General features: G+C 43.0%; 1 protein-coding gene across 1 annotated transcript; it reads right to left on the bottom strand.

Annotated features, from left to right (window-relative positions):
• Positions 1-24,432, bottom strand: map3k15 (mitogen-activated protein kinase kinase kinase 15). The gene is made up of 29 exons (XM_073488386.1): positions 23,617-24,432; positions 20,642-20,781; positions 20,301-20,324; positions 17,994-18,187; positions 17,715-17,883; positions 17,519-17,625; positions 17,227-17,397; positions 16,959-17,071; positions 16,456-16,615; positions 16,104-16,254; positions 15,909-16,016; positions 15,107-15,156; positions 14,774-14,869; positions 14,517-14,604; positions 14,288-14,421; positions 13,983-14,110; positions 13,639-13,769; positions 12,641-12,746; positions 11,419-11,576; positions 10,918-11,101; positions 10,456-10,633; positions 8,895-9,069; positions 6,894-7,079; positions 6,548-6,653; positions 6,056-6,296; positions 2,710-2,822; positions 2,526-2,632; positions 2,362-2,438; positions 1-2,122 (listed from the first exon to the last, which is right to left on the bottom strand). The coding sequence occupies exons 1-29, from the start codon at positions 23,924-23,926 to the stop codon at positions 2,029-2,031; spliced, it is 3,999 nt and encodes a 1,332-aa protein (XP_073344487.1). The 5' UTR covers positions 23,927-24,432; the 3' UTR covers positions 1-2,028.
• Positions 24,433-24,888: the final 456 nt, after the last annotated feature.

The following is a 24,888-nucleotide window of genomic DNA, read 5'->3' as shown; positions in this document are numbered from 1 at the left end:
TTGATTATTTCCTGTTTTATTGCAGTTGTAAAGCAATCGTGAAGTAGACAGGCACATACGTAACAGTTGGAATAAAAAAAAAACATTTAAATACAGGAACACACAGAGGAGAAAAGTAACTTCAGTAGGAATATCGAGGAAATCTTACACAACTAATAAGTTACATGCACACAAATGTGTAAGGCAGTGATGTGTTGGCAGTCATGATTTCAATAAATCATCTCAGTGTGGTCGGTGGTAGTTTTTGTAGTTTGCTGCGGCTGTGCTTGGATATAATGTAAAAACATTCACGGAGACTTGTCAAACAAACTCCTGCAGCACACTCAACTCTCTGCTGTCCATCTGAACGTCAGATAGAGCAGTTCTGACTCGGGTTGGGTCCCAAACAACAGTACTTTTAAGCATACGGACCTAATTACATTGGTGCTCCCAAGAACTGATTCACAATGAATCAATCGGTGCCGAATTTGGTACATTATAAAGAGAGACAGAGCGAGATGTAATCTCTCAACGTCGAGGCACCAACATCTTTATGTAATAAATTAGCTGTTGTTGGAAATAACTGGGCTTTTTTCACTTTCTTGGGAACTATTTTTAATATCGTTAGCCAAAACTTCGTCTAAAATTCCGAATCAATATGTTCAAACATTATGTGAGGTTTTTAGTCTGTCCAAAACGTTGGTATGAAACCAATAGCATGTGGATTTAATACTATTTAAGGGTAATAATTACATTATATAACGTAACAGATACTGCCCGTGTTTCTTCTTCTTCTTCTGCACCACGTATCTGCCCTTTGTCATCAATGCTTCTTTTGACAGTTATTTATATTTTTTTATGTAATCCAATACTATGCTGACGATCCATCAGTTTCGACAGAGTAAAAAATAGTTCCCTTGAACAGCTTCCCCCTTTTGAAACAGTGCTGGTTGTATTGGATGACTTATTTTTGACATCTGAAATGACATTTTTGTTATAAGTAAAGTCGTTTTTTTTAAAAAAGGCTTCGGGTACCATTACCCAACCCAAATTCTGACCAATGGCAGAACAAGAGGAGGGCTCAAAGTCATGATTGATGACAAGATGGAAGCAATGCAACCATATTTTCGCAAAATTATGACTGTGTAAAATATATTGAGAGTTTAAATGGACAGCACTGAACAGATTAAGCGACAGGAGCAGCTTTATCCACAACAATTCATTTTTGATGTGTCTCGGGGACAGTTTCATACTAGAAAGAGAAACTAAAAAACTGCGTCCATGTTCCTTTCAAAATCCTCAAGCACGAGCATGTTGTGGCACACATACACATTTAAAATGCACATACAGATACATACAGTAGTGCCTGCACTAAAGCGCTTTGGTCTGGTCATGTGTGACACTGTAGGGAGATTCGGACAGTCCTGTACGTACAGAGACTACAGTCCTGTAGATACAGAGGCTACAGTCCTGTAGATACAGAGACTACAGTCCTGTAGATACAGAGACTACAGTCCTGTAGGTACAGAGGCTACAGTCCTGTACGTACAGAGACTACAGTCCTGTAGATACAGAGGCTGCAGTCCTGTAGGTACAGAGGCTACAGTCCTGTACGTACAGAGGCTACAGTCCTGTAGGTACAGAGGCTACAGTCCTGTAGATACAGAGACTACAGTCCTGTAGATACAGAGGCTACAGTCCTGTACGTACAGAGGCTGCAGTCCTGTAGATACAGAGGCTACAGTCCTGTAGGTACAGAGGCTACAGTCCTGTAGATACAGAGGCTGCAGTCCTGTACGTACAGAGGCTGCAGTCCTGTAGATACAGAGGCTACAGTCCTGTAGATACAGAGGCTACAGTCCTGTAGATACAGAGGCTACAGTCCTGTAGGTACAGAGGCTACAGTCCTGTAGATACAGAGGCTACAGTCCTGTAGATACAGAGGCTACAGTCCTGTAGGTACAGAGGCTACAACATGAAAAGGCACTGTGGAGAGAGAGAGAAAGAAGAAGTGGCCATGCAGGGCTGGTAGTGTTTTCTGTCCTCCCGTCATCCTTCATCTTCAGAGCGTTCGTTCCTCCTCTGCCTCTCTCGCTCTCGGTGCCGCTGGATGGCCCGCCAGATGCGGCAGAGGACTCCGCCCCTGAGGTAAAGAAGGGTTGATCATGATAGTTCGATGTATGAAGGCGTCAGACTTTCAGAGAGGCGAGAGAAAAACAAAGACCTACTTCCAGATTTAACCTCTCCAAATGGTTTCATGTCATGGATGAGGCAATAATGCACCTTAAAACTGGTAGAAACTGAACATGTGTGCACTAAAAATGTAAAGAATAACAACTAATACTGACAACGCTGATACAAGTTTGTTGATTTAGTAGATACCGTAGACGTAGACAGCGGAGGTCATCTTTGGTGACGTCGTTGAGGATGTCGGTCAGTGTGTATTCCTCCAGCACAAACTAAAACACACAACACAGTCATCGGTTAAAAACCTGCTGTGTTTGTAGACGTTGAGGAAGAATCTCAAAGGCCACCAGATACTCGACCTTATCTACGGTGTCGGCGTCTGCCCCCTGCTCTTTCAGCCAATCGGTGAGCTGCTTGTCTGGCTCATGGTCCGCTGGGATGTGGAAGATGGAGGGAGGTGAAACATCTGTTTTTAAAAAAAATAAAGTTAAAGAAGCTCACACGGATGAAATAATCAATTAACGGATCAATCAGCGTGTTCACCTGGTGGTCTGTGCCTGACTTTGACCAGCTCCAGGTCGTGTGTTCTCTGCTGCAGTGTGGCCTTCAGGACCTGCTGGTACTCCTTCTCCTTCTGCAGCAGCTCCTCCAGCAGCCTGCAGGGGGCACACCAGAGACATCTGTTAATACTACATTAAGCATGGAGATTCGTTTATGATAGAGAGGTGAATGCAGACAGAAACTGTGCCAGGCTGCTGGTAGTATGACTGGTTACTTGTCAGTCTTCATTTCCCCCCTGGAAATTTCGTGTCTGGTGTCAAGATTTTTTTTTTCTTAATCACAAAGCTCTCTCACAGTTTGTCATATGAGGAAAAAGATGCAACTTAAATATAAAATCCTCAGAACTGAATCCAATGCTCTTAATCTTCCAGGTAAAAACAAACAACAATGCATTCTTGTCATTGTTGGTTTGCAGAGACAATAAACTGATGATGTCATACAAATGTTATTACCTATATTTGAGTGATGAGGATGGACAGCGCTGACACTCAGCTGACATGTGTGGCCCAAAAAAACAAGATAATTCCCACGAACGAAACTTTAAACTATGCGATTTACCAAAGAAACCAACTCTAAACCTGAAGTATGTAAACTAACAGTGAATAAAGAACAAAGAGAAGACAGAGACAAGGATGTAATTCATTATTGAGTCTTGAACATAATCAAAAGTTTAATAATGCGTGACTGACGCCTGTGAGTTTCGGCCAAACATCTTCATCAGGGTACGCAGGTAAGAAAAACAACAAAGATAAAAGACACGATTCAATCTGTAAGCCAATAGACAGTATTCACACAGCGGCCATTTTCCTCTGATGTGATGCTCAGGGTGAAGCTGAAAGGTCAACTGAAAAGATTATGGATCGTAAAAATTCTTACAGATTGAATCGTGTCTTTTGTCTTTGTTTTTTTTACCTGCGTACCCTGACGAAGATGTTTAGTCGAAACTCACAGGTGTAACTCAAACTCTGATTTCTGATTATGTTCGAGACTCAGCAGTGCATATCCCTGTCCATGTCTTCTTTGTGTTCTTTTGTTTACATACATTGTTTACATACTTTCGTTTACACGGTCTATAGCTTGTTTCTTTGATAAAATACATAGTTACAGTTTCATTCGTGAGAAGAAGTAACCAATACAAAGTGCTGCTACGACTGTTATTGTGGTGAAGCTATATACACAAGGCAAGGCAAGTTTATTTGTATAGCACAATTCAGACACAAGGCAACTCAAAGTGCTTTACAGGGGCATAAACATTACATTAAAAGAAATAAAAAAATTTATTTAAAGTACATTAAAGTTAAGAAATAGGAAAGTAGGCTAAAATAGAAGAGGTTTAACAGAGACAAGACTAGAAAATAAAAGTCACAGTGCAGTTCAAAGCCTTGAAAGTGCTTCAGTGAAAGGCAGCGACAAACAGAAAGGTCTTCAGTCTTGATCTAAAAGAGGTGAGAGTTGGAGCGGACCTGCAGTTTTCAGGGAGTTTGTTCCAGATATGTGTCATATAATAACTGAGAGCTGCTTCTCCTTGTTTAGTTCTGAATGCAGACCTGAACCTGACGACCTCAGAGGTCTGGATGGTTCATAACGTAGCAGCAGATCAGAAATGTATCTTGGCCCGAAATCATTCAGTGCCTCATAAAACCAACAGCAGGGTATTGACACTAGTCATAGTGGATGACTGTCCTCTTTCTCTGCTATTGAGAAACAATGATCTTGTTTATTTAGCCACACCTGTCTGTTGGAAGTGTCAGCGCTGTCCAACGTCATCAATAACATGTCGAATTACCTGGTTTTTTTGCATTGTTACTCTGGAGAAAGTACACTCTTGGATTACCTCCATACTGCAGTAGTGTTCATATCCAATTCTCTCCTTGGGTTTTTGTTTAGTCTAAACCATTGCTGACCAAAATGGGGCCTGCTGGCCAAAGTTGCCCCCCTGTAATCTTTGTTTTTTAGATGTTTCTAGTAAAAAAAAAAAAAAATTGGTGATGGAATTGAGATATTATTATCTATAACACGAAAATGGTTACAGGCCAAAACCTCCGACAAAGACCGACTGGATAGATAAAGTCACGACTGAAAAATGCATTGTGTTCGTGACCTCACGAGATGATCGCTCACCCTTCATTATATAAACTGACATGTATATCCATCAGTATAACACACAGGTGACCAACTGTGTGTTTGTTCTACTGTGTTTAACTGTATTTCAAAAGTACATAAAAGAAAAAAGAATATCTGAATTGCCTTTTTATGCTTTTTTTCTGAACTTAAAAAAATAAGCCATTAAGTTACCCTGAACTTCTGTGGCTTCAGTATTTACACAAGTGACCGTGACAGTTTTACCACAAATGGCCGGATCTTTTTGCACCAATAAAACAGATCAGCTGATTTAAATGTTAAAACTGGCCTCGCGTTGAACCTGTCTGATCTGATTTCTGCCCCGAGGGAACTCCCAATCCAAACAATGAAAACTGCTGGTGAAGAATGATAAAAATCTATCTGAAGTGAGTCAGGCAGAAAATGTTCACAGAACATGCGGGTGATACATTAATGTTGTATTCTTGTCACATCCAGTGACTTCCTTCCTCACTCTCGATGCATCATCTGATATCAGGAAGTTACAGCGACAGTAGAAATGAAACCTTACCAACACAATATACAACAAAGGTCGAAGCATTTTTAGACGATATACTGTGTAAATGTTAAATATTATATATTTAAGTTAAGTGTTGCAGTTAGTCACTTTTGCTGAGACAGTTTAACCATTATTAGTCAGGTATAAATCCACAGAGCCTGTCTTGTCTCGTGCAGGCATTTAACATAACATTTTCTAAATGTTGAATAATCTTTATGAGCTTTTGTATTGCACTTCACCTTGTCTTTACTGCTATAACGCTGTTTTTATACAGCTGTCTTTGTCAGATATCGCTGAAAAAAGAATTTAACTTCAGTTAGTTTTTTACACGATTAAAAAAAGGTGCTATTACATGAAATATATTCAGTTTTCCATTTTTTTTAAGTATTGATGATGAGGTTAAGATATTCAATCAGTGGTTAAATATGTCAAAGGTCAGGTGAGGTTTCGCTTTGACCTAACTGCTGTTTACTGTTACTGCTGCATGGCATCACATGAAGCCCTGGAGGTATTGCATTTGTGACATTTTTGTGTGCGTGTGTGTGTCACTGCACACCTCCCGTGAAGAGAGATAATAAATGGTGCTTTCCGTTGACAAGATGTGGGCGTGTGAATGTGTGTCCATTGAAATCTTTGAACGGCACTCACCTCAACCTAACGTGCTTCTTCACACGTGTGTTTTTAAAGTACCTGCTGGTTTCCTGTTTGAGCCGCCCCAGCTGCGCGCCCAGCTGATGATGCGAGCGCTGATGCTCCTGGGACTGGGCGCAGTGTAGCGTGCTGACAGCAGAGTGGACCGGGTCAGCCGTCGCCCCGGAGTCGTCAGCATGTGGAGCTAAAACGGGACCGAACTCCGCTTCCTCTTCGTCCACCTCGTCTTCCTTCTCTGCTCCCTCGCACTCTGACGCCGGGCCGAAGTGGGTCTGCAGCTCTGCGAGGGCGATAAGTTTGTAGGTCAAAGGTCAAGGCTGTGATACATGACTGTATTTCAACTGTAGGACTCTGGATACAGGAGCATATGTTAAATGTTTTAATACAAGTAATAATTTCTCATGTTATCTTATAATCATTTGACCCTGTTTTTTTCTTGGGAGGACATAAAGTTGAAAGTGAATTGAGCATTTTGTCCACTAGATGGCACTACACGCTCATGATGGGCTGCAGCCGTCTGAGCCCGCTCACCTGGTATGAGGATGGTGATGGCGGCCTGCACGGCTCGGCGGATGATGTTATCCATCGCAAACATCCAGTGAGGTTTGATGTGATGATTCCTCAGGACTTTGTTCACCTGAAAAACAAAAATATTCAGACCCGAAATCACCTGAACATTAATTTCTGCTTGAAAATCTGAACAATATTCTTCTTGGTTTCTGTCAGCAAACCTAATTTCACACATTTAACCCAAACATCTCCTTTAGTGGATGTGTGATAATATTGTTTTTAACTACATATGCTGATATGAGCTATTTGTATCAGCCTACATTACAAAAACAAACTCCTCTCATGGGATCGGTTTGCGTGTGCTGACCGAGTCCTGGAAGCCGAAGAGCACCAGCTGTATCTGGTTGATGGAGGTGGAGTCGAAGTCCAGGTCCAGCTTGAGCTTGGAGATGGTGGCGGCCATGACGCGCCGCTCCGGGGAATGGATGAAGTCTCGGAGGATGCAGATGATCTGCTTGATGTGTTCGGCGGACAGCTGGAGCTCTTCACTGCCCTGAAAACACACACACATAACACATTTACACACACACACATACAGAAGCTTGCTCAGCCTTTAAGCATGAATCTCCCAAAATAAAGTCTAGTAGTGATTAGTTTATGTTACTGAATGGGTTTCGTGTAAATATGCTTTATTATTTCAGAAATTAAACTAATAAACAAAATTAAAGCATAAAGATAAACTTCCAGGTGCAACTACATCATGTCATCACAGCCCTTATTTGTAGGGTTGTAATACATTTGACTCTTGCGCCCCCCAGTGGTGAAATCAGAAAAGACACTGTGGCAGACAGAAATGCAGGCTCCTTTTCTCACAGGCTAAGTTTTAAATTAAAAGGCCTTGTAGTTGGAAGTGGAGTTTACTTATAGATAAGAAAACCCAGCTGAATCTATTCTCGACTATTTCCTGCTATCCAGATTCAAATGTTGAAAGTGAGATTTATTCAGATCTGCATCAAAAGTTAAAGGGGTCTATTCTGGGCCGAGACAGATCCTCCATCCAAGTTTCATGGAAGTCTGCTCAATAGTTTTTATGTAATCCTGCCTACAAACCAACAAACAAACGGACACAGGTGAAAATAAAACCACCTTGATTGGTGGTAATAAATGTGACCCTACAGAAAATACTATGTGCTTGAACATGACCACATCCTACGTAGACCTGAGCCTCAAGCAGTCCACCTGATTTGTACTTTCATTTTTGTATTTTGTGATCTTTTAATTTGACTTGTTTGTGTTTCCAAACTGGACTCAGATTGTCTCAAACATACTTAAAACTAAGCTAAGCTCTAAGCAGAGTCCTGCAGGGGTGAGTCAGGTCAGGAATAAGGTCTGTGGTTAATAAAGCTTAAAGAGATTTTCACATTTTGTTCTATCATATAAAAAATGTCAATAAATACCCCATTTGTGAATTTGACGGCTATTGCGTATCTCAAAAAAGGTGCTTGTTAAATGGCTTCATGAGACCACAGAGCTTGAACATAATTATGTCGAACACGGTAACTCATCTAACTCAAAAAAATGTCTAAGTATCATAAACTTGTGTTTGCCACAAGCTTATCTTCTGCAATAATCTGATTGAAAAATCTCATCGGCTCTTTGTCGAGGGATCCAGGGCGACGCTACCCTCTGGGTCTTCCACTCTTTACCATCATTGTTTGAATAAGTGCAGATTATAGTGTTGTTTCAATAATGCCAATTGCATATAGTGAAAATTGCTGTTGCTGTGCGAGGGGGGTTACTGGCATGCCAGTGTATCTTTTTCAGGTATTACTGTTGCGGCCAGAACCAACCAGTTGGCTCTAACTTGTGACCAGCAACATATTAGTACAGGACGCCATACGAGGCACATGGGGCGGAGCTAATTGCCTGACGAGCAGCACCTGAAAGAAGGGAAGGAGGGGGGAGATGGTAACAGCTACCATTAGGCACTGGTCACCCAGTGTTCGGAAAGAGAAAGAAACACTGGGAAAGTACCCTGTTGGATGCCCCTTCGGTAAATAAATCATGATGAAGTAGCCTCTAAGGTGCCGCAAAGGCTGCCAGAGATAATAGAAAATTAGCTGGGCATCTATAAGTGGTTGAATAATTCATAGTGCCCCGTGTGTTTTTGTCTCAGAGGTGAGACAAGATCAAGAAAATGTCCTCTTAACCAGGGAACTAAAACACACGTACGTATCGCCCCTGTCACTGAGAGGAAGACGAGTATATTCAGTTTTATTCTTTGCCTTTTTATATATTTTGTCTCCTGGTGCTGAGAGGAGGAGTCACATCATCATTAAATCATCAGTCATCACACACAAACACACACCTGGATGTAGTTCTCCCTCAGGTTGGAGATGACCTTTGCCTGGTCGTCGTTGAGGACTTTGAACAGGATGGCCCGTCTCTCGCTGTCCTTCTTCAGCAGGAAGAGACCGCTGTCCCTGTCCTCAGGCGAGGGGGGGGCGCTGCGGTCCTCCGAAACCGAACCCTCATCTGGAACACTGCAGCACACACACACATACACACACACACACACACAGACACACACAGGATGATCTCACTGCAATATAAAAAAAGACTGATTTATAACAGCGTGTGACGCACCGTTGGGTTTATTTACAGATACAAGCCTCTCCTGGCTACTGTGTGTGCCGACTAAAGTGCAGAGACAGCATGAGTCAGCGTGGCGGGAACGTGCACGTAAGTATACACACTCGCATTTGTCTGTGCACGTGCAGATGTGCGCGTGTGTGCTCAGCCGCTAGCTGAAGCTCATAAAGTGATCAGAGCTCATTATATCAGTGTTGTAAAAGGCAGCAGAGCGCAGTGTGAGCACAGCAAGACCACCTGCCACCCAAACCACACACACATTCGCATCTTTTCACATGATCTGTGCTGTTCCAGTGAGGTTGTGTCTGCGCTGACACACAGATTTATGATTGTAAGAATAGCTAATATATGCAGAATAAGCACGGCTTCTACAAAAAGACGATTCTGTTTCCATTGAAGTTGAAGTTGCAGGTTGACGTCAGTAAAGATCCTTTTTTCAGACCTCAGAGTGATGTAAAATGTCATCGTTTGCGTTTTTGGTTTAGTCATTTCCTGTTTATTTTGTAGGTTTTAAGCTCATGTGTCATGTTTTCCTTTGCACTTCCTGTCTTTGTCTTGTTCCCATCTGTTTTCTGTGTGCACCTGTGTTTCATTTTGTGAATTAGATCCTGTGTGTTTGTTTCCCTCCCTCTTCAGCTTAATTTTAGTTTAACATGCCTTCTGTTTTTTTCCAGCTGTCTGCCTCAGTAAATCATGACATAAACTCTTTAAACATGCCCCAGCTCACCAGAATGTTCTCACTGTCAGCTCTCAAACACACAGAACGGAGTATTATCCGAGTAAAATGAAATCCTCAAGTTTGATTCTGAGGCTGTTCTGTAAATAGTTTTCTAATAAAAAATAAAAAAACAGAATCTTCTGATCAACACGCATAAATTTCAGGCTTAAAGTAAAAACTTTTGTTCAGGACCGCCCACTTCTGTTTTAAGCAACACCCACTTTATATTTAAGACCCGCCCATTCTGAGTACTAGAGCAGTGATACCCACCAGATGGGTCCCGACGGGTTGGGTTCAGACAAAAAATTCAAAATGATGTCCACGTTGGGGTCGGGTTCGTTCACATAAATTGACATGGTGCTTTCAAGTTGTTTAAGTGAAAATCTAGCGTAAAAATAACTGATACTTTCTGTGTTGCTACATGTCCTTTTAAGCGCCAGTCACGAAGTCAGACAGTGGAACGGCATTGTGCACCCGGCCATTTTTCAAATTTGTCTGAGCAAGTCGAGAACATCAGGCAGGCATGGCGCTCCTCAAGGAATCAAGGGATAATACTCACCTTAGGTAGTTGGAGTTGGGAGGTTTGAGCAGGTTTTCGGAGCCAGAGTTTTTCTTCTTCTGGAAGAAAACGTCGTGTTTGGAGTCGCAGTCAGGGCTCACAGAACCGTGTTCGCTGCTGCTGCTCCCGGTGGCCTCGCACTGCAACTGCACCGGCAGGGAAACGTTGTGGATGTAGTCTGAAGAAACATCAGTTGAGAAAGGGAAGGCATAAATGTAAGTACTAAGAAATGTTTCACATATGCAAAGGTTCAATCAGGAGGGCCTTCTTTCATGCTTACTGAATATTATCTTTTTAGGCTTCCCCCTCCACCCCAACCACCTCCTTTTCATCAGAAAAAGCCGACTAATTGGCTCATTAGGAATCACTAATCCAGCTAGTCTTAATGATCTTATTATTCCACACCGCCACCAGTTTCTGCCAACTTTCCAAAGATGTGTATGTGTGTGTTTGTGTGTTAACCTGGTGGTTTGAAGGCGATCTTGCTCTTCTTGCCCTTGGTGATGTGTCTGACAAAAGTGTCTCTGAGGAGGTCCGAGGCGATGGCTCTCTTGTGAGGGTCCGGCTCAAAGCAGCGCAGGATGAACGACTTGGCCTCCAGGGACAAGGACTCAGGGATCTCCGGGTGGATCTTAAACATGCCAACCTGGAACATAAAAACACATAAACAACAAGAAACTAATGAATCATGACCCAGAAAGTTTAGAAATCAAAACCGAGGCCTACTTAACCTGTGGCGCCGCATCCGCCATCTTGGACAACGAGGCACAACAACACCACTTGGACAAACCGCACACAGAACTGCAGCAAAACCAGCAATTTGTTTCGCTTGTTTATGATTCTGATTATATTTGCATGTGGTCTGTCCAAGTGATGTTGCCATACCTAGCTGATAAAAATGGTGGACACATTTATGCATGTGCTGCCCTTATGTAGAAGCAAAAACATGTACACGAAACCCACCTTAAACATGGCCGCCTGTGGTTCCCCCAGCTCATGAAAGGGGGGTTTCCCAGTGGCCATTTCTATAATAGTGCATCCCAGGGACCAGATGTCAGCCGGGGCCCCGTACCCTCGAGGGCCCTTATCAATGATTTCTGGAGCCATGTACTGCAGAGTGCCTGCAAGATAGAGGGGGCAGATAGTAACGTGGACAATGAAGTCATTCGTCAGTGTCAACAAATATTTGTTCGACTCACAAACTGTAATGGAGACTTTGAGATGTCATTTCAGGACAGGCTGCAAAAGCTGTAGCTTATCTTGTAAATGTATTTATACGTGGAAGAAGAAATATGTCGCCTAGTTAGTGTAAACATGGCTTTTACTTTGGTTTTGGTCTTCGTTTTTTAGATCTAGACATTTAGGCAAAGTGGTTTTGTACAATAAAATGCTTGTTGGAGCATAAATGAAGCTCATTTTACTGAACAAAGAAAGACTAAAGACTTGAGATCAGAGTTATTTTAATTAAAAAAAAGTGAGTTCAGAAGAATTTGCAGGTTATATTTTCTCTTATCTCCGAGTATTTAGTCTGCAGTCAGTAATTCTGAACAGACTTGGCATTTGTGGTCTGCTCTGCATGCTGATGTAAACACTGAGGGACAGAGAGAGCTATAAAAAGACAGAGTCAGAGGAGAGAGAGGGAAGCAGCAGAGGAGAAACAGATAAGGACACACACACACACACAAACACACACACACCTGCTAATGAAAGGTAAACACCCTTCTGCCTTTGCTTGATTAGCTAATCTAATTACGCACCTCGCTGGCTGCTGGAGGCCAGATGGTCCATGAATTTGTTTGTTCGTTTGTGCGCACATGCACATTCGTACGCGCCCGTGTGTCCGACTGTTACCATAGTGGCTGATAGTGGCTCTTGACATTTTGAGGGTCATTTGATATTTACACCCACAGTCTGCAGCATTTCTATGACTCCATTTATGCTGAGTTTCTTTCTCTCGAAGCCGTTTATTCCAGTTGTTTATGAAGCTTCATGCAGTGTTATTTTTGTGATGATTTAGCTGACTATCAATAATGTTATGCTTTCAGTGTTAATAATTCGTCTTTAAAATGTTAATCTTAAGATGCCGGGACATGACCGGTACAAATAAAACAGCTGTGTGTTTTTACGTACATGATATTAGCAGGACAACAACAGAATTTATTGTGGGAAGAAGTAAACAAGTTACCGGTGAACGTCTCCGTACAGGGGTTGACTCCTGCCAACCTCTTAGAGGTACCAAAGTCTGAGATCTTCAAGACGCCACTGTAGGTATTCACCAACACATTATCACCCTGATGGAGAAAGAAACAAGAGAGACACAGGGTTTAAATACAGTTAGGATTGATTTATGATTATTTATAGCTTTTCATATAGTGCCAAAATTGTGTTAATGCATTAGCATTGGGTACAATATGTAGCTTCACATGCTGTCCAGTGAGTCATCCTCCATCATACACCATTTTTTTTTAAATGCACGTATTTTATCAATATGTCACCTGAAGCTTTTAAGGAGTGATTTGTAAGATATGACCAGAATTTTACTTTAAAACATTAAAAAATGAGCTGACATTATGAACAGAGTGTGTCAGATATATATATACTGTGTTGGTGACTGAAGTTAGCATGCTAACCAGCTAGCCCAGGCCTGTCCTATCTCGAAAATACCACCTTGTACCTCAAGAAAGTCTGCCTGGATAACTAACGATAATTGTAAAACACTCTTGATACAAACTTGATGTGAACAAATCAAGTCTTTCGCTGATGACTCCCGACTCTCCGTCACTTCTCTTCCACAGCTCGCCTCTCCTGTCTCCCCGCCTCTCCTGTCTTCTCATCCACAGAGTCGTAGTCTTTGTCAGAGTTGCTCTCAGTTACCTCTGTACTGTATCCCTTTGTCTTCAAACTGACCTCCAGCGGTCTTGGAGGCTTCATTCAGTCCCAGTTTGATGTCCACACGCATTCACTCTCAGGCTGCTAATACCAGAGCATCCGGCACCGCTGTGATCTCAGCCACTGGCTCCATGGTTAGCTGAGCCATGAGCTACTTACTCCCGTGATATGATGCCTTCTATGTTTCTGGAGCTTTCTTCAAATTCTGGCCATATTTTACAAATTACACCTTTACTGGCAAAAAAACCCCACAGTTATTTGACTAAGATGCCCTTACGATGGGCTGCAGTGTACCTTGATATCTCGGTGGACGATCTGGTTCTCGTGCAGGTACCGGAGCCCCTCCAGGATCTGTCTGGTGTAGAAGATGATAGTCGCCTCCTTCAGCGGGCCCCATTTAGACCGCAGCAACGCGGACAGGCTTCCTGGAGAAAGGAGAGAAGGAGTGTCCAAAACCTATCATGAAATGGGAAGACGACCAAGCAGTTAGAGAGACCGCCCAGCAACCCAGAGGTCACAAGCATCGATCTCTGAAACAGACAAATCCTCCATCCAGTTTCTCAGGACTGAAGGTTTTTCCGAACAAAAGACAACAGAGTAATTGTTTTACCATCTTTCTCTCTTTGGTACAAACACACCTCCAGGCACTTGTTCCATGAAGATCTTGATGTAGCCGTTCTCGGAAACGGAGCCCAAGTACTGAACAATGTTCCTGTGCTTCAGGTACTTGTGAAGGGCGATCTCCTCATGAAGGGGCTGGGAGTACCTAAGTCACATACAGAGAAGAAGAGCCACAGAGAAATACTTTTTCTCCTTTATATATAAAGTTTGCTTGTCATGCATTGGCTATTACAATCACACTAAATTATTTTAAATACATTACATAAATACAAAAATTTTCTACACTTTTTTTCAGTGTAAAACAGGGTAAACTTTGACCTACCTGCTGTCCCTCTCAGGGATTTCTTTGATGGCGATTCGGACCTGGTTGCTCAGGTCTCTCCCAGCATACACCACTCCATATGTGCCTCGCCCCAACACCACCCTGTCGCCTGTCTCGTTGGCGTCGTACTCATACTGCGACACACACAAACACACACGTGTATTCCTGTTCAGTAATCATCACCTGGAGCAGTTAAGGTAGATAGTTACTGTAAAGAGTTTGGGCTGACCTCCAGCGTATCTCCATCTCCCTCCCCCTCCAGCTCCACAGCGTTCCCCGTCCCATCAGATATCATCTCTTTCACCATGGAGCAGAACCTGAAACACACACACACACACACACACACACACAAACATTATAACATTATTATTTACACATCAAGACCATCGGGTCATGTTTCAGAACAATCGCACACACGTACTGTACAAACACAAACGCAGACAAACACACACACCTACACAGACACATCTAGAGGTGTGTCCTCACCGACCGCACTGTTCCTCCGTGGAGAAGTAGATCTGGAAGTCGTCGGAGTTATCGTGGACGTAGAGGAAGCAGCAGCGCTCGTCGAACTTACTGATGCTTCAGACAGAAGGATTAAAGTAGGTGAAAGCTCAGATTACATTTTTTATCTTCATGTTCTGTTTTATCAAGATTTGAAAAACATCTCCCCTTTGGTGGGTTTCAAATCAATATAAAACCACATGTTAAAAGTTTTTCAGTAATTTGGCAAAATTTTGGCGATCTTTCATGTATCTTGCACAGAGTTTGGCAACTTTTGCATTCAGATTTAATTCACCTCCGACTTTACGTTCTTACCTGATGCCTTTGATGGACATCGCAGTGAAGTTCCACTCGTGGATCCCTTTCTGTAATAAAAGTGGATGACACTTTTACGTTTACAGATTTATTCAACCATTATCACTCACTCAAAGTGAGTTAAAAGGAGATATCAGATGTGCGATGTTCCTTCTTGATAGGAGTAACAGAGTTTAGATCCAAAGAAAAGAACACAACCAGATGATGTGATCAAAAAAGAAAAAGAGCACGAGTCAATCCTCTAACTTAACCCTTTTCCACCAACATGGAGCCGGTTCTGTTCTCATTCACACACCTCATTTTGAACGAAATAAATTGGCTCTGAACTCAAAAGGCTGAAACCATAAAATATCAGGTTTTCCTTGCCTAATTTTCAGTAATTAGTAGGTTGTTATGTGCAGCTTCCTCTATTATATGTAACGGTTTCCCTCAAAACCAGTGCCTTGTTCGCTAGATACACTGGATAAAATGTCACGTACAAAATAAGTGAAAAAACAATGAATATAAGCTGCTTCTTGCTTGTAATCAGTAAAAAGATCTGCCAATGGAACAAGTGAAAATGTCTAAAAACAAGTAATTATCTGACAACAGTCCCTTTATCTCACTGAAATGCTACTTTCTAGGTGATTTTGTCTTATATTAAGTGTAATGATGTATTCTGACTAGTAATTAGACAAATATACTTGGGAGAAAAGTGATTGAAATAAGTCATTTATGTTTGTTTCATGTATTAGATCAAGGAACAGCATCGCTCCACACTCTCTTGTATTGCTGCTGTGGAGCTTTAACGTTAACTTCTCACCGTTTCTGCAGGAGAAACGTGCCAGATCGAGACGTTCTTCTCTTCGGCCTCGTTGTTAATGGACACATAGGAGGGCTGGTAGATCTTAGTTGGCTCCAGAATCAACACCTGCAACAGAAAAAGACATGTTAATACGGCGTATGCTGAATATCTGGTCAGGCATGTTTGAGTGTTTGCGTCGATGGGTGTTTTTACCGGAAATCGCAGTCGGTTGGTCGTGCCCTGCGTGGCCTCTACGATGATGTCCATCCAGAAGTTGAGCCTCTCTCGTTGGGGAGAATGTTCCACCGACTGCTTCTTAAACCTCTGGATCAGCTGCAGGTTCTGCACCACCGACCGCAAATACCTGGAAGGAAATATACAGAAGCAGAGTCATAATCACTGTCAAGTATATTTCCTAAACAGTCGTTATTCTGAAGAACTAGCTTAAAACAGAAAGCTTTTTTCAGACCACAAACAGTCTGCGAATACCTTAAAATAAACTTTACTAAAATATATGTGGACTAATACTTTAATATAAACTATTTCATAATGTGTACGTCTTTACCAGATAGGTGGCTTGAGTTTGAAGAGCTTCTCGGCAGCCTGAGTAGCTTTGGGGATGTCGTTAGCGAGCATGCTAACGGTGAAGAACTGGCCCACGTCCCAGTAGTTATTCATTTTCTCCAGGGAACCTTTGCGTCCCAGCAGACTGTTCAACCTCACACCTACAACATCAGATTACAAGCATGAAGACATTGTAGGATATTTATATTCATACAAATATTTTATTATTTTCTAACAATCTCTGTCGTCTCCATTTTTCAACTTCTTCTTGTAACGTTAGCCTGACCCTGACCCTTTGTGATTGTAGCTCAGGTCGGCTGCCATCGCAGAGCATCACACAAAAATCTACTTTTCTTACACGTGGGTACTGTAATAATGTATTAAAACACATGAAGTTTGCCCCAGAGGTTGTAGGTGGAGTAAACAAGGAGCCACTGAAAGCAACTGATGCATTTGAGGTGTCCTGGCCTGTTTGCTGGCTCATCAGGTTCAGGATCCTTTTACCTATTTTCCTCAGTTCCATGGAGCTCTCAAACTGTTGGCCGGCGACCATGAGGAGGACGGCCAGGTTGATGCCAGAGTAGAGAGTCGGCTGCAGCTCGAAACCCTTTCTGTACCTGCAGATCGGCATTGAAAAACAGAGAAATAAATGTGAATAATTATAAGAAATTCACAAAATTTAATAGCATGTACGAAGGATTCTCTGCGTTTATTTTAAGCCAGACGGATGATATTTATGAAAAAGACATTAAAGAGCAGTGTGTGTCCTCACCACTGCAGAGCGTTGTCCCTGTTTTTGGTGTCTTTGCAGTCAGAGTCCAGGAAGATGTCCTTGTATATCCGTCCACAGAGGCAGAACATGTCCGGAGCCGGATGTTCACACGACTGCAACACCTGCAGCATCACTCTGAGAGCCTGCTCTCTGTCGCCAGGACTGTTCCTCCTGCACAAACACAGATCCATAAACGATGATGATATATCGTTCTACTATACTTGCACATAAAAGAAAAAAGAAGTGCGTGGATTCTCCTATGGGCCTGATTTTGGATCCATCTCCTGTGTACCTGTTGAGGGCGAAGGCGTAGTGGAACTGGATCATGGGCTGAGTGGCCAGATCACAAGTGGGCAGCATCTCCAGAGTCTGCACCAGCTTCACCATGGCATCGTAGTCCTGGTGGTCACATACAGGGAAATTATCTCTTGCCTCTCACTTCAATACGATGCACATATATGTGTTACGATTGTGTGTTTGTAGGCGACCTGTATGTCTCTGTAAGAAAACAGCAGGTTCATGACGATGTCCTGGGTGAGGACCTCTGTGTTGTCGATTCGGAGTTTGATTCGGGAAAGCTCCTTGGCCAACTCTTCTCCCTGGTACTTCTCTCTGGCCTTCCTGATGTCATTCAGCAGGGTGTCCTTAAAGGAAGCGCTGCAGGAGACGGACAGACGGTAAAAGCAGTGAACATTTTCGAAGCTATTACGTTTAATACGATATAAAATGCTTGTGTTTGATCGTGTTTATGGTCAAACGCGTCTCACCAGGATGTGACGTGGATGTCCTTCAGCAGGCTGGTGAAGCGGTCCGTCAGGGGGACGCACAGCGGCCCCAGCAGGTTGTCCCAGCTGGGCTGCATGTACTCACTGGCTCTGCGCTGGGCGTCACTCTCACAGCACATGTACTCGTGGTTAGGAGTCACGATGTAGGGGATGAAGTAGTAGTTACCACTAGAGGCCTGGAAGAAGAAAAAGATCTGATGTTTGAGTACCGGAGGTGCTTATAAATGGCGGGTGAAGATGTAATACAGATATCAGATAAACACACATGCCAGATGATGATGCCAGGCAGGGAAAGAGGAAGGGAGGAAGGGGATTGGAGAGTTGGGGAGAAGTGGGGATTATGGGGTGATTAATGAGGAGGATCAGTTAACCACCGAGATCGTTTCATAGCATCATGACCGCATCAGCAAAGGTTAGCACAAGTAATGAGGCTCACATGGCTGCAAATACACACCGCAACACCGTTTGGGTTTCTCGTGATTCAAATTCTCTTTGTATTTTCTCTTTTTTTCTCCTACCTCTTCGTTCTCAGTCTCTTGGTCTTTACTCTAAATGTTTTTCATGCGTCATTTCCAGGGAGATTATACAAAAGACAGAAAAAGCCCATAGATGGCAACTGTATGAGGCATGCCCGAAAAGCCAACCGTGTATTTAATATCAGAAGAGTAATCAGCCAATTTTGTTGTTGCACACGCAAACGAGTTCATGACAGTTTCAGATCAGATTTGACAGGTGTTCGTGCAGCATGTCCAAGTGATCATTAAAAGTGAAGCTCATTCATTTAGACAGGAGCCTGGTCTTGTTAGCCCGCAATTGCAAGGATGGCTGCCATGTTCATGCTCATGACTGTTGTGGTCACGTTGGTGAGTGACAGGCGAGAAGGCTGCCAGGAAAGTGGCTGCAGCATTTCAACATTTGTACATGTGAAACCACTGAATATTTTAGACAAGGGACTGTGGCGTTTCAACATTTGTAAGGGTGATACTGCGTCCATGGCAATGAAAACTCTCCAGCTGTGTTTGTGGCCATAAAACAGGTATTTTAAGCCAAAACATGACCTTTCCTAACACTAGCCAAGTGGCTTTTCTGTTGTGTTGCCTAAACATAAAATTAAGAAATAGAAAGTTGCCCAAAAAAAAGTTTCAACATATCCGTGGTTTTGCAGAAACACACATTACCAACATTTATTGGGGGAGCTGCAGATTCAGGAGCTAATTCTCTGTAGGTTCATCACAACAAGCAACCCTGTTGATACTGTCACATGGTTTTCACATTGTCATTTTATATATTGCTGTAAAAACGTCAACTACAACTGCTTTAAAAAAAACAAAAATGTTCTCCAGTAAGTGTTAAGTAATGGTTGGACATTTTTAGACTGGCGACACACGACTCGACCAGAAGAAGTAGAGGCTGAGCAGCTTGTTCTGAATGCAGGATATGTGAACTCATAACTTTTGCATGATATCATCTAAGAAGTAGATATTCGACTTGAGACACACTGCGGTTAAAGTCAGGATACCATCATGTTTAAAACACGAGCTGCAGAGCGTCAGAAACTCAGTCTGTCCTTTTCTGGCTTTGTGAGTCGCAGGCTGTTAGGGCTTTTAATTTGTTATCACACAACATCCCATGTGGAGGTCAGGTGTCGTTCAGCTCCCTCCTCCATGTTTGTTATTATTATTATTATTAATCTGTGAGGGAAATCTCCCATCATGCCCTGCTGCTGCAGCAGCACGGTACCTACTTTATTGCGCAGTCCAGAGCCTCTGTACTCTGGAGGCAACTGAACCCACGGAAAACCTAGCGCTGGAGGACGTGTGGCCTTTCTCCACACACACACACACACACACACACACACACAGAAACACACACACACACGGAAACACAACACACATATTAAAAATCAGTTATTAAAAAAATCAGTTATTAAATTAAATCAGTTATTAAATGAATGAATAGCAGTTTATTTCAGGAGGCTGCCACACATGTTTTTGCACGTGTGTGTCCGTCTATGTATGTGTGTGTGTGTGTGTCCGTCTATGTTTGTGTGTGTGTGTGTGTGTGTGTGTGTGTGAGAGAGAGAGAGAGAGAGAGAGAGAGAGAGAGAGAGAGAGAAAGCACGTAGATATGCATTCCTGCATGAATTTGTGCGTGGAAGGCACTCGAAATGAATTATGATCCCACAAATAACATGAGAGAGTGTGTGTGCACGTAAATCACTCTGAAACACACACACACCGCACACACTCACACACACACACACACACACACACACTCACAAAAACTTACTGTGTTTTTCTGCGCCACCATGTCCTGTAAGGAGATAAAACAAAAAATGTGAGACTGGAAATAAGAGCTGAAGTGTGTGTGTGTGTTCTTGTGCGCTCTTTAAACAGCTGTTTCCCCCTGGCAACACACTGCAGGACAGACTGTACTGGACACACACACTGACCAGTATGCGTGCACGTACACACACACACACACACACACACTTATATTAGTCTGTAAATAACTTAGTGGATCACTTTGTTCTAAGGAGGTGCGAAGGAATGGCATCCATGAACTCTAAATACTCTGACCGCAGATTCAGAGAGGTGTGTGTGTGTGTGTGCGTGTGTGTGTGTGTGTACCTTCAGTGACTGTGCAGTGTCAGGGTCAGTGTCGTGGTACAGGATGACGTTGTTGGCCATGTCGAAGCTCTCCCTCACGCCCAGGTGGTAAAACAGGGAAGGCTGCCGGAACACATCACTCATGTCGACGACCGCGATGTCTGGAAGGAGGAGGAGGAGGAGGAGACGACCGTGATGATGATGACCATGACGATGGTGACAACAACAAAAACACATGTCTTGAAGTTCATAATTTCGTATTGGTACAAATATGTAGAGGCGACCTTCCTTCAACCACAAGTTGAAATCAGTCTCCGACCTGATTAAAAGTGTGTTTGCGGAAAGCATTTAAGTGCTTTTAAGACACGTTTCTTGCTCGTAATATGTGTTATTGGTGCTTTCTGATCCACATGATCCAACATGTTGATGAAGGTTCTCAGTCATCCAGGTCATGGTAACTCTAGGTGCTGTATCATAGGCAACTGGACTTGTTTCTTGAAGACATTTCACCTCTCATCCAAGAGGCTTCTTCAGTTCTAACTAACTGGAGGGGTGTCGCAGGCTTTTAAACTATGTGTGGGAGTGTCCTTACAGAGTCGTTTGGGCCACTTGTGGGTCATTGACCCAACTGGCCTTCATGTGGGTAGCCAGGGCTAGGTGAGCCCAGGTGTGAATGGTTGTTAAGTTGTCTGGGGAGGGAACTCAGTACAGCATTGTAGGTGGGTGAAAAGTAATGTCTTAGGCCACCTCCTCTGTTCAAAGACGGTCGTTCCAGTTTGACACAGATGTAAGTGGACAGCCGAGTCCTGACCTGAGGAGTTGGCCCTCCTGTGTTGTGCCATTCATTTTCTGGAGAGGTTGTTTTGTCTACCCCGATGTACAAATCTGTGCAGTCCCGGCTGCATTGAACAACATGATCCAACGTTAACAGAAACAAAAAGAAATAAAAAGCACAAAAGAACGAGAAATCAAAAGCAACGTGGAGCTTCTCATTGTCTTTCTTGTTGTTTTTTCCCTGGAGAAGTCTGAAAGCTCTTTGTTCCCTGCTGCCATGTACATGGATTAAAAAGGGGTGAATGTAATCCTCCCCTGCGGCTGAGAGTTTTTCTGATCTGCACGCTCCACAGAAGAGAGACAACACTCAGCAGAGATGCTTCGAGCGTACCAAATATTACGAGTCTGTATATAGAAGACAGGAAGGGACTAGTGTGCAGACAGGCTATAATTATACACCTGCAATCTACAGTCAAGTACCGTACAAGTACTGTACTTACAGCATGCATGAATGAAATTACACTCTCAAAAACGAATGTGTGTCTTCTTTTTTTGTTAAATAGCTGTTAAAGCTGTTAAAAAGCCCCTGTGTTAAAGGGTAATTACATCAATTTTACACATTAAAGTATGTTTACAAGTCTTTAGGAGTGCTACGGCATATGTGAAAAAAAAAAGTAGCATAAAGAGTTTTTGTGGCTCCAGAGGAAGCTGCATGTGATCTGATAAAGAGCCTCCAGTGATGTCACTCAGTTGCATTGTGGGTAATGTAGGCAGCAGATATTGAAAAGTAAATATCTCTGGTTCTGCTGTATTGATTTTGATCATATGTTTTACCAACTATCCATAATGAGTCCAATATTGTTACAGAGTGCAATGCTAGACAAGTGGACTGCTTTTCAAAACCTGCTGCCTACATTACCCACAATGCAACTTAGCCACTGGGAATATTTTTCACCAAATACCTTGATGGCGATATTGTAGCAGGATTATAGGGAAGACTATTGGCACTTTCACAAAACAACACCACAAAAAAAACTACTTTTTTGATAAATAATCATCAGTAATGTGAATATAGTCACCAAGTATTAGAAGAACTGGACACTTTACTGTAACGCAGCCTTTAAAACCAGGAAAAAACAACAGTCTCAGTCTGTTCAACCTGCTGCCATCTGGCAAAAGATACAGAAGTATCGGCTGTCGTACTCCTCAGGCTGTGAGACTCTTGCCCTGAACACTTGTCTGCAAACTGCATGAAATTATTTCATTTATCTCAATAAGGCTGCTGTGTGTATTCGTCAGTCTTAGCAGTATTTTACAGTGGGAGACCCAACTGACCTACAGTACATGTTACGTTAACTACCACCACTGCTTGTATCATTGCTTTCAACTCAAGTAGTTTAGAAATTCTGCAAGCTGACTGTACGATCAATTTGACTGATTGATTTTTTTAACTTTTGCGTCAGTGGCCGACCCTCAACACACCAAAATTACAGCTGCAGTGGCTCAAACAAAGGTTCCCTTCCTGAGGCACAGCTCAAGTTTTTCAGATTCATCCAACCAAAATAAATCAACATAAATGTACTTTTCCTGCCTAGAAATGAATGGAAACTTGTTCAGAGTTATAATAAGGAAGAAAATAAAGCATAAAAAATAGTATAGTAAAACACATAACTTAAGCAATGGGTTGCAAAGTAGCACTTTTTTAGATACGTTTATTTTATGCAATCTGATCGATAATCAGAAAATGCTGAATATCGGTCTACCCCTGTTGCATACAGTAGTTTCACTGTTGTTTTAGTGACTATTACAACATCCAGTCAGGACTTTATATGTTGGTGAAACAACTTTTGTGCAACTTAAATGAATAAAGTGTTTCAGATGTGTTGTTTCACCCCTGTTGTCTTCCCTCATTCTGTCATTTTGGGAATATTTGGGGTATTTTGGGTATAATAAACTTACTTCCTGCATGAGATTTGGTGTGTGGGCACGGCACAAAATTAGTCACAAGGCCTGAAAATGTCAAGTCTCTTTGACGTCTTTATGACGTCGAGTTCCCCCCCTGTTTTCTTGCCTTATTCCAACACTGTAATTTTTTGAAATTTTTGCGTATTTTGGGCAGAACTTCCGATAGAAAAGTCTTAAACTTCATACAAATCACATCACCTTGCACTCCAAACCTCTATCATTACAGACCAACAGCATGCTGTTTCCCTGTCACTCACCTGCATCGTAGAAACTGTCCAGCACCGACGTCTCTCCGAAGTCCAGCCGTCCGAAGGTGACGGTGGTGAGCAGCGCGCTCTCGGAGTCGCAGGCTCTCTGCAGACACTGCAGCGCTCCGGACTCCGGGCTGCTGGCCATCACCGCCTTCAGCCCGTCGTTCAGCACATACACCGCCCGCAGGGAGCGCTGCTTGGCCGGGGGACTTGGGCTGGACACCTCGCCTCTCTCCCGGTCCCGCTCCAGGACGCACACCCCGGCGGAGTGCTCCCCTCCCATGTCGGCGACCTGCGCGCTCTGCCCGGTGTCCATAGCGCGATCCTGGGGAGTGTTTCTGCTTTATCTCCGGTCTCTGTCCACCTCTCCTCTGTCTTCTGCCCTGTCTTCTCCTCTGTCTTCTCCTCTGTCTTCTCCACTGTCTTCTCCTCTCGCTCACTCTTTGCGCACCTGTCCTCGCTGGAGCGCAGCGCGTCTGAGTTTGTCCCCCCGCATCTCCGCCTCATTAACTCACATCAGCTGCCGATTATCTCGCACCAAGAAGCCCGACTGGATCCGACCAGATCCAGGAGAGACAGAGGAGGAAGTGCAGGGAGAGGCGGGGGGAGAGGAAACGCATCCAGAAGTTAAAGTTTTCTCCTTTCTGTCTTGTTTGGAGATCGTTTCTCGGCCTGCTGCGGGACACAATTAGCTGTCCACAGTCTGAAACGCTGCCACCGTTTCTCTGGTTGTCTAAATATAAAACAGTGTGTCCTCCTGGTTCACTCCTCCACACAGCAGCCAAGTTATTCTCAGTTGTGTTCAACACACAGCCAGAAAGTCCAGCACAGGGCTGACATGAGGTGATCCAGGGTTTGTTATGATTTCTTATCTGTGTTTTCACTTCATTCTGGAGGGGGGTAAAGGTTAATGGCTGACAAGTTTTCCTGTAATGATTGTCAGGACACAATAAAGCCCACAACACTCAAATACAATAAGATTACCAATGTAGGACTGTGTCCATGTGTCCCCAAAACTGGGTCAACAGTCCTTCACCTACTGAAAACGGTTTTAATGTTTCCTAAAAGACCCTACCTGGACTCTTTGTCAATGTTTTTATGTTGTTTGTGTGTAAAATGGCTCCACTGAGCTCCATTAAGGGAAATAAGTAGAATATTTAAGGCAACTGTCTTATTTTAAAGGTGCAATGTGTAGGAATTGTTAATCTGTCGTATTCACACTCAAAACAAATGAGGGAGCAGCATATCAAGAGAGTAACCGCTAACTGTTGCCGTTAT

Source organism: Pagrus major, chromosome 19 (assembly GCF_040436345.1).
Source record: "Pagrus major chromosome 19, Pma_NU_1.0".
Lineage (NCBI taxonomy): Eukaryota > Metazoa > Chordata > Actinopteri > Spariformes > Sparidae > Pagrus > Pagrus major.
The sequence above is the reverse complement of the archived record's forward strand: the minus strand, read 5'-3'. Positions and strand labels throughout refer to the sequence as shown.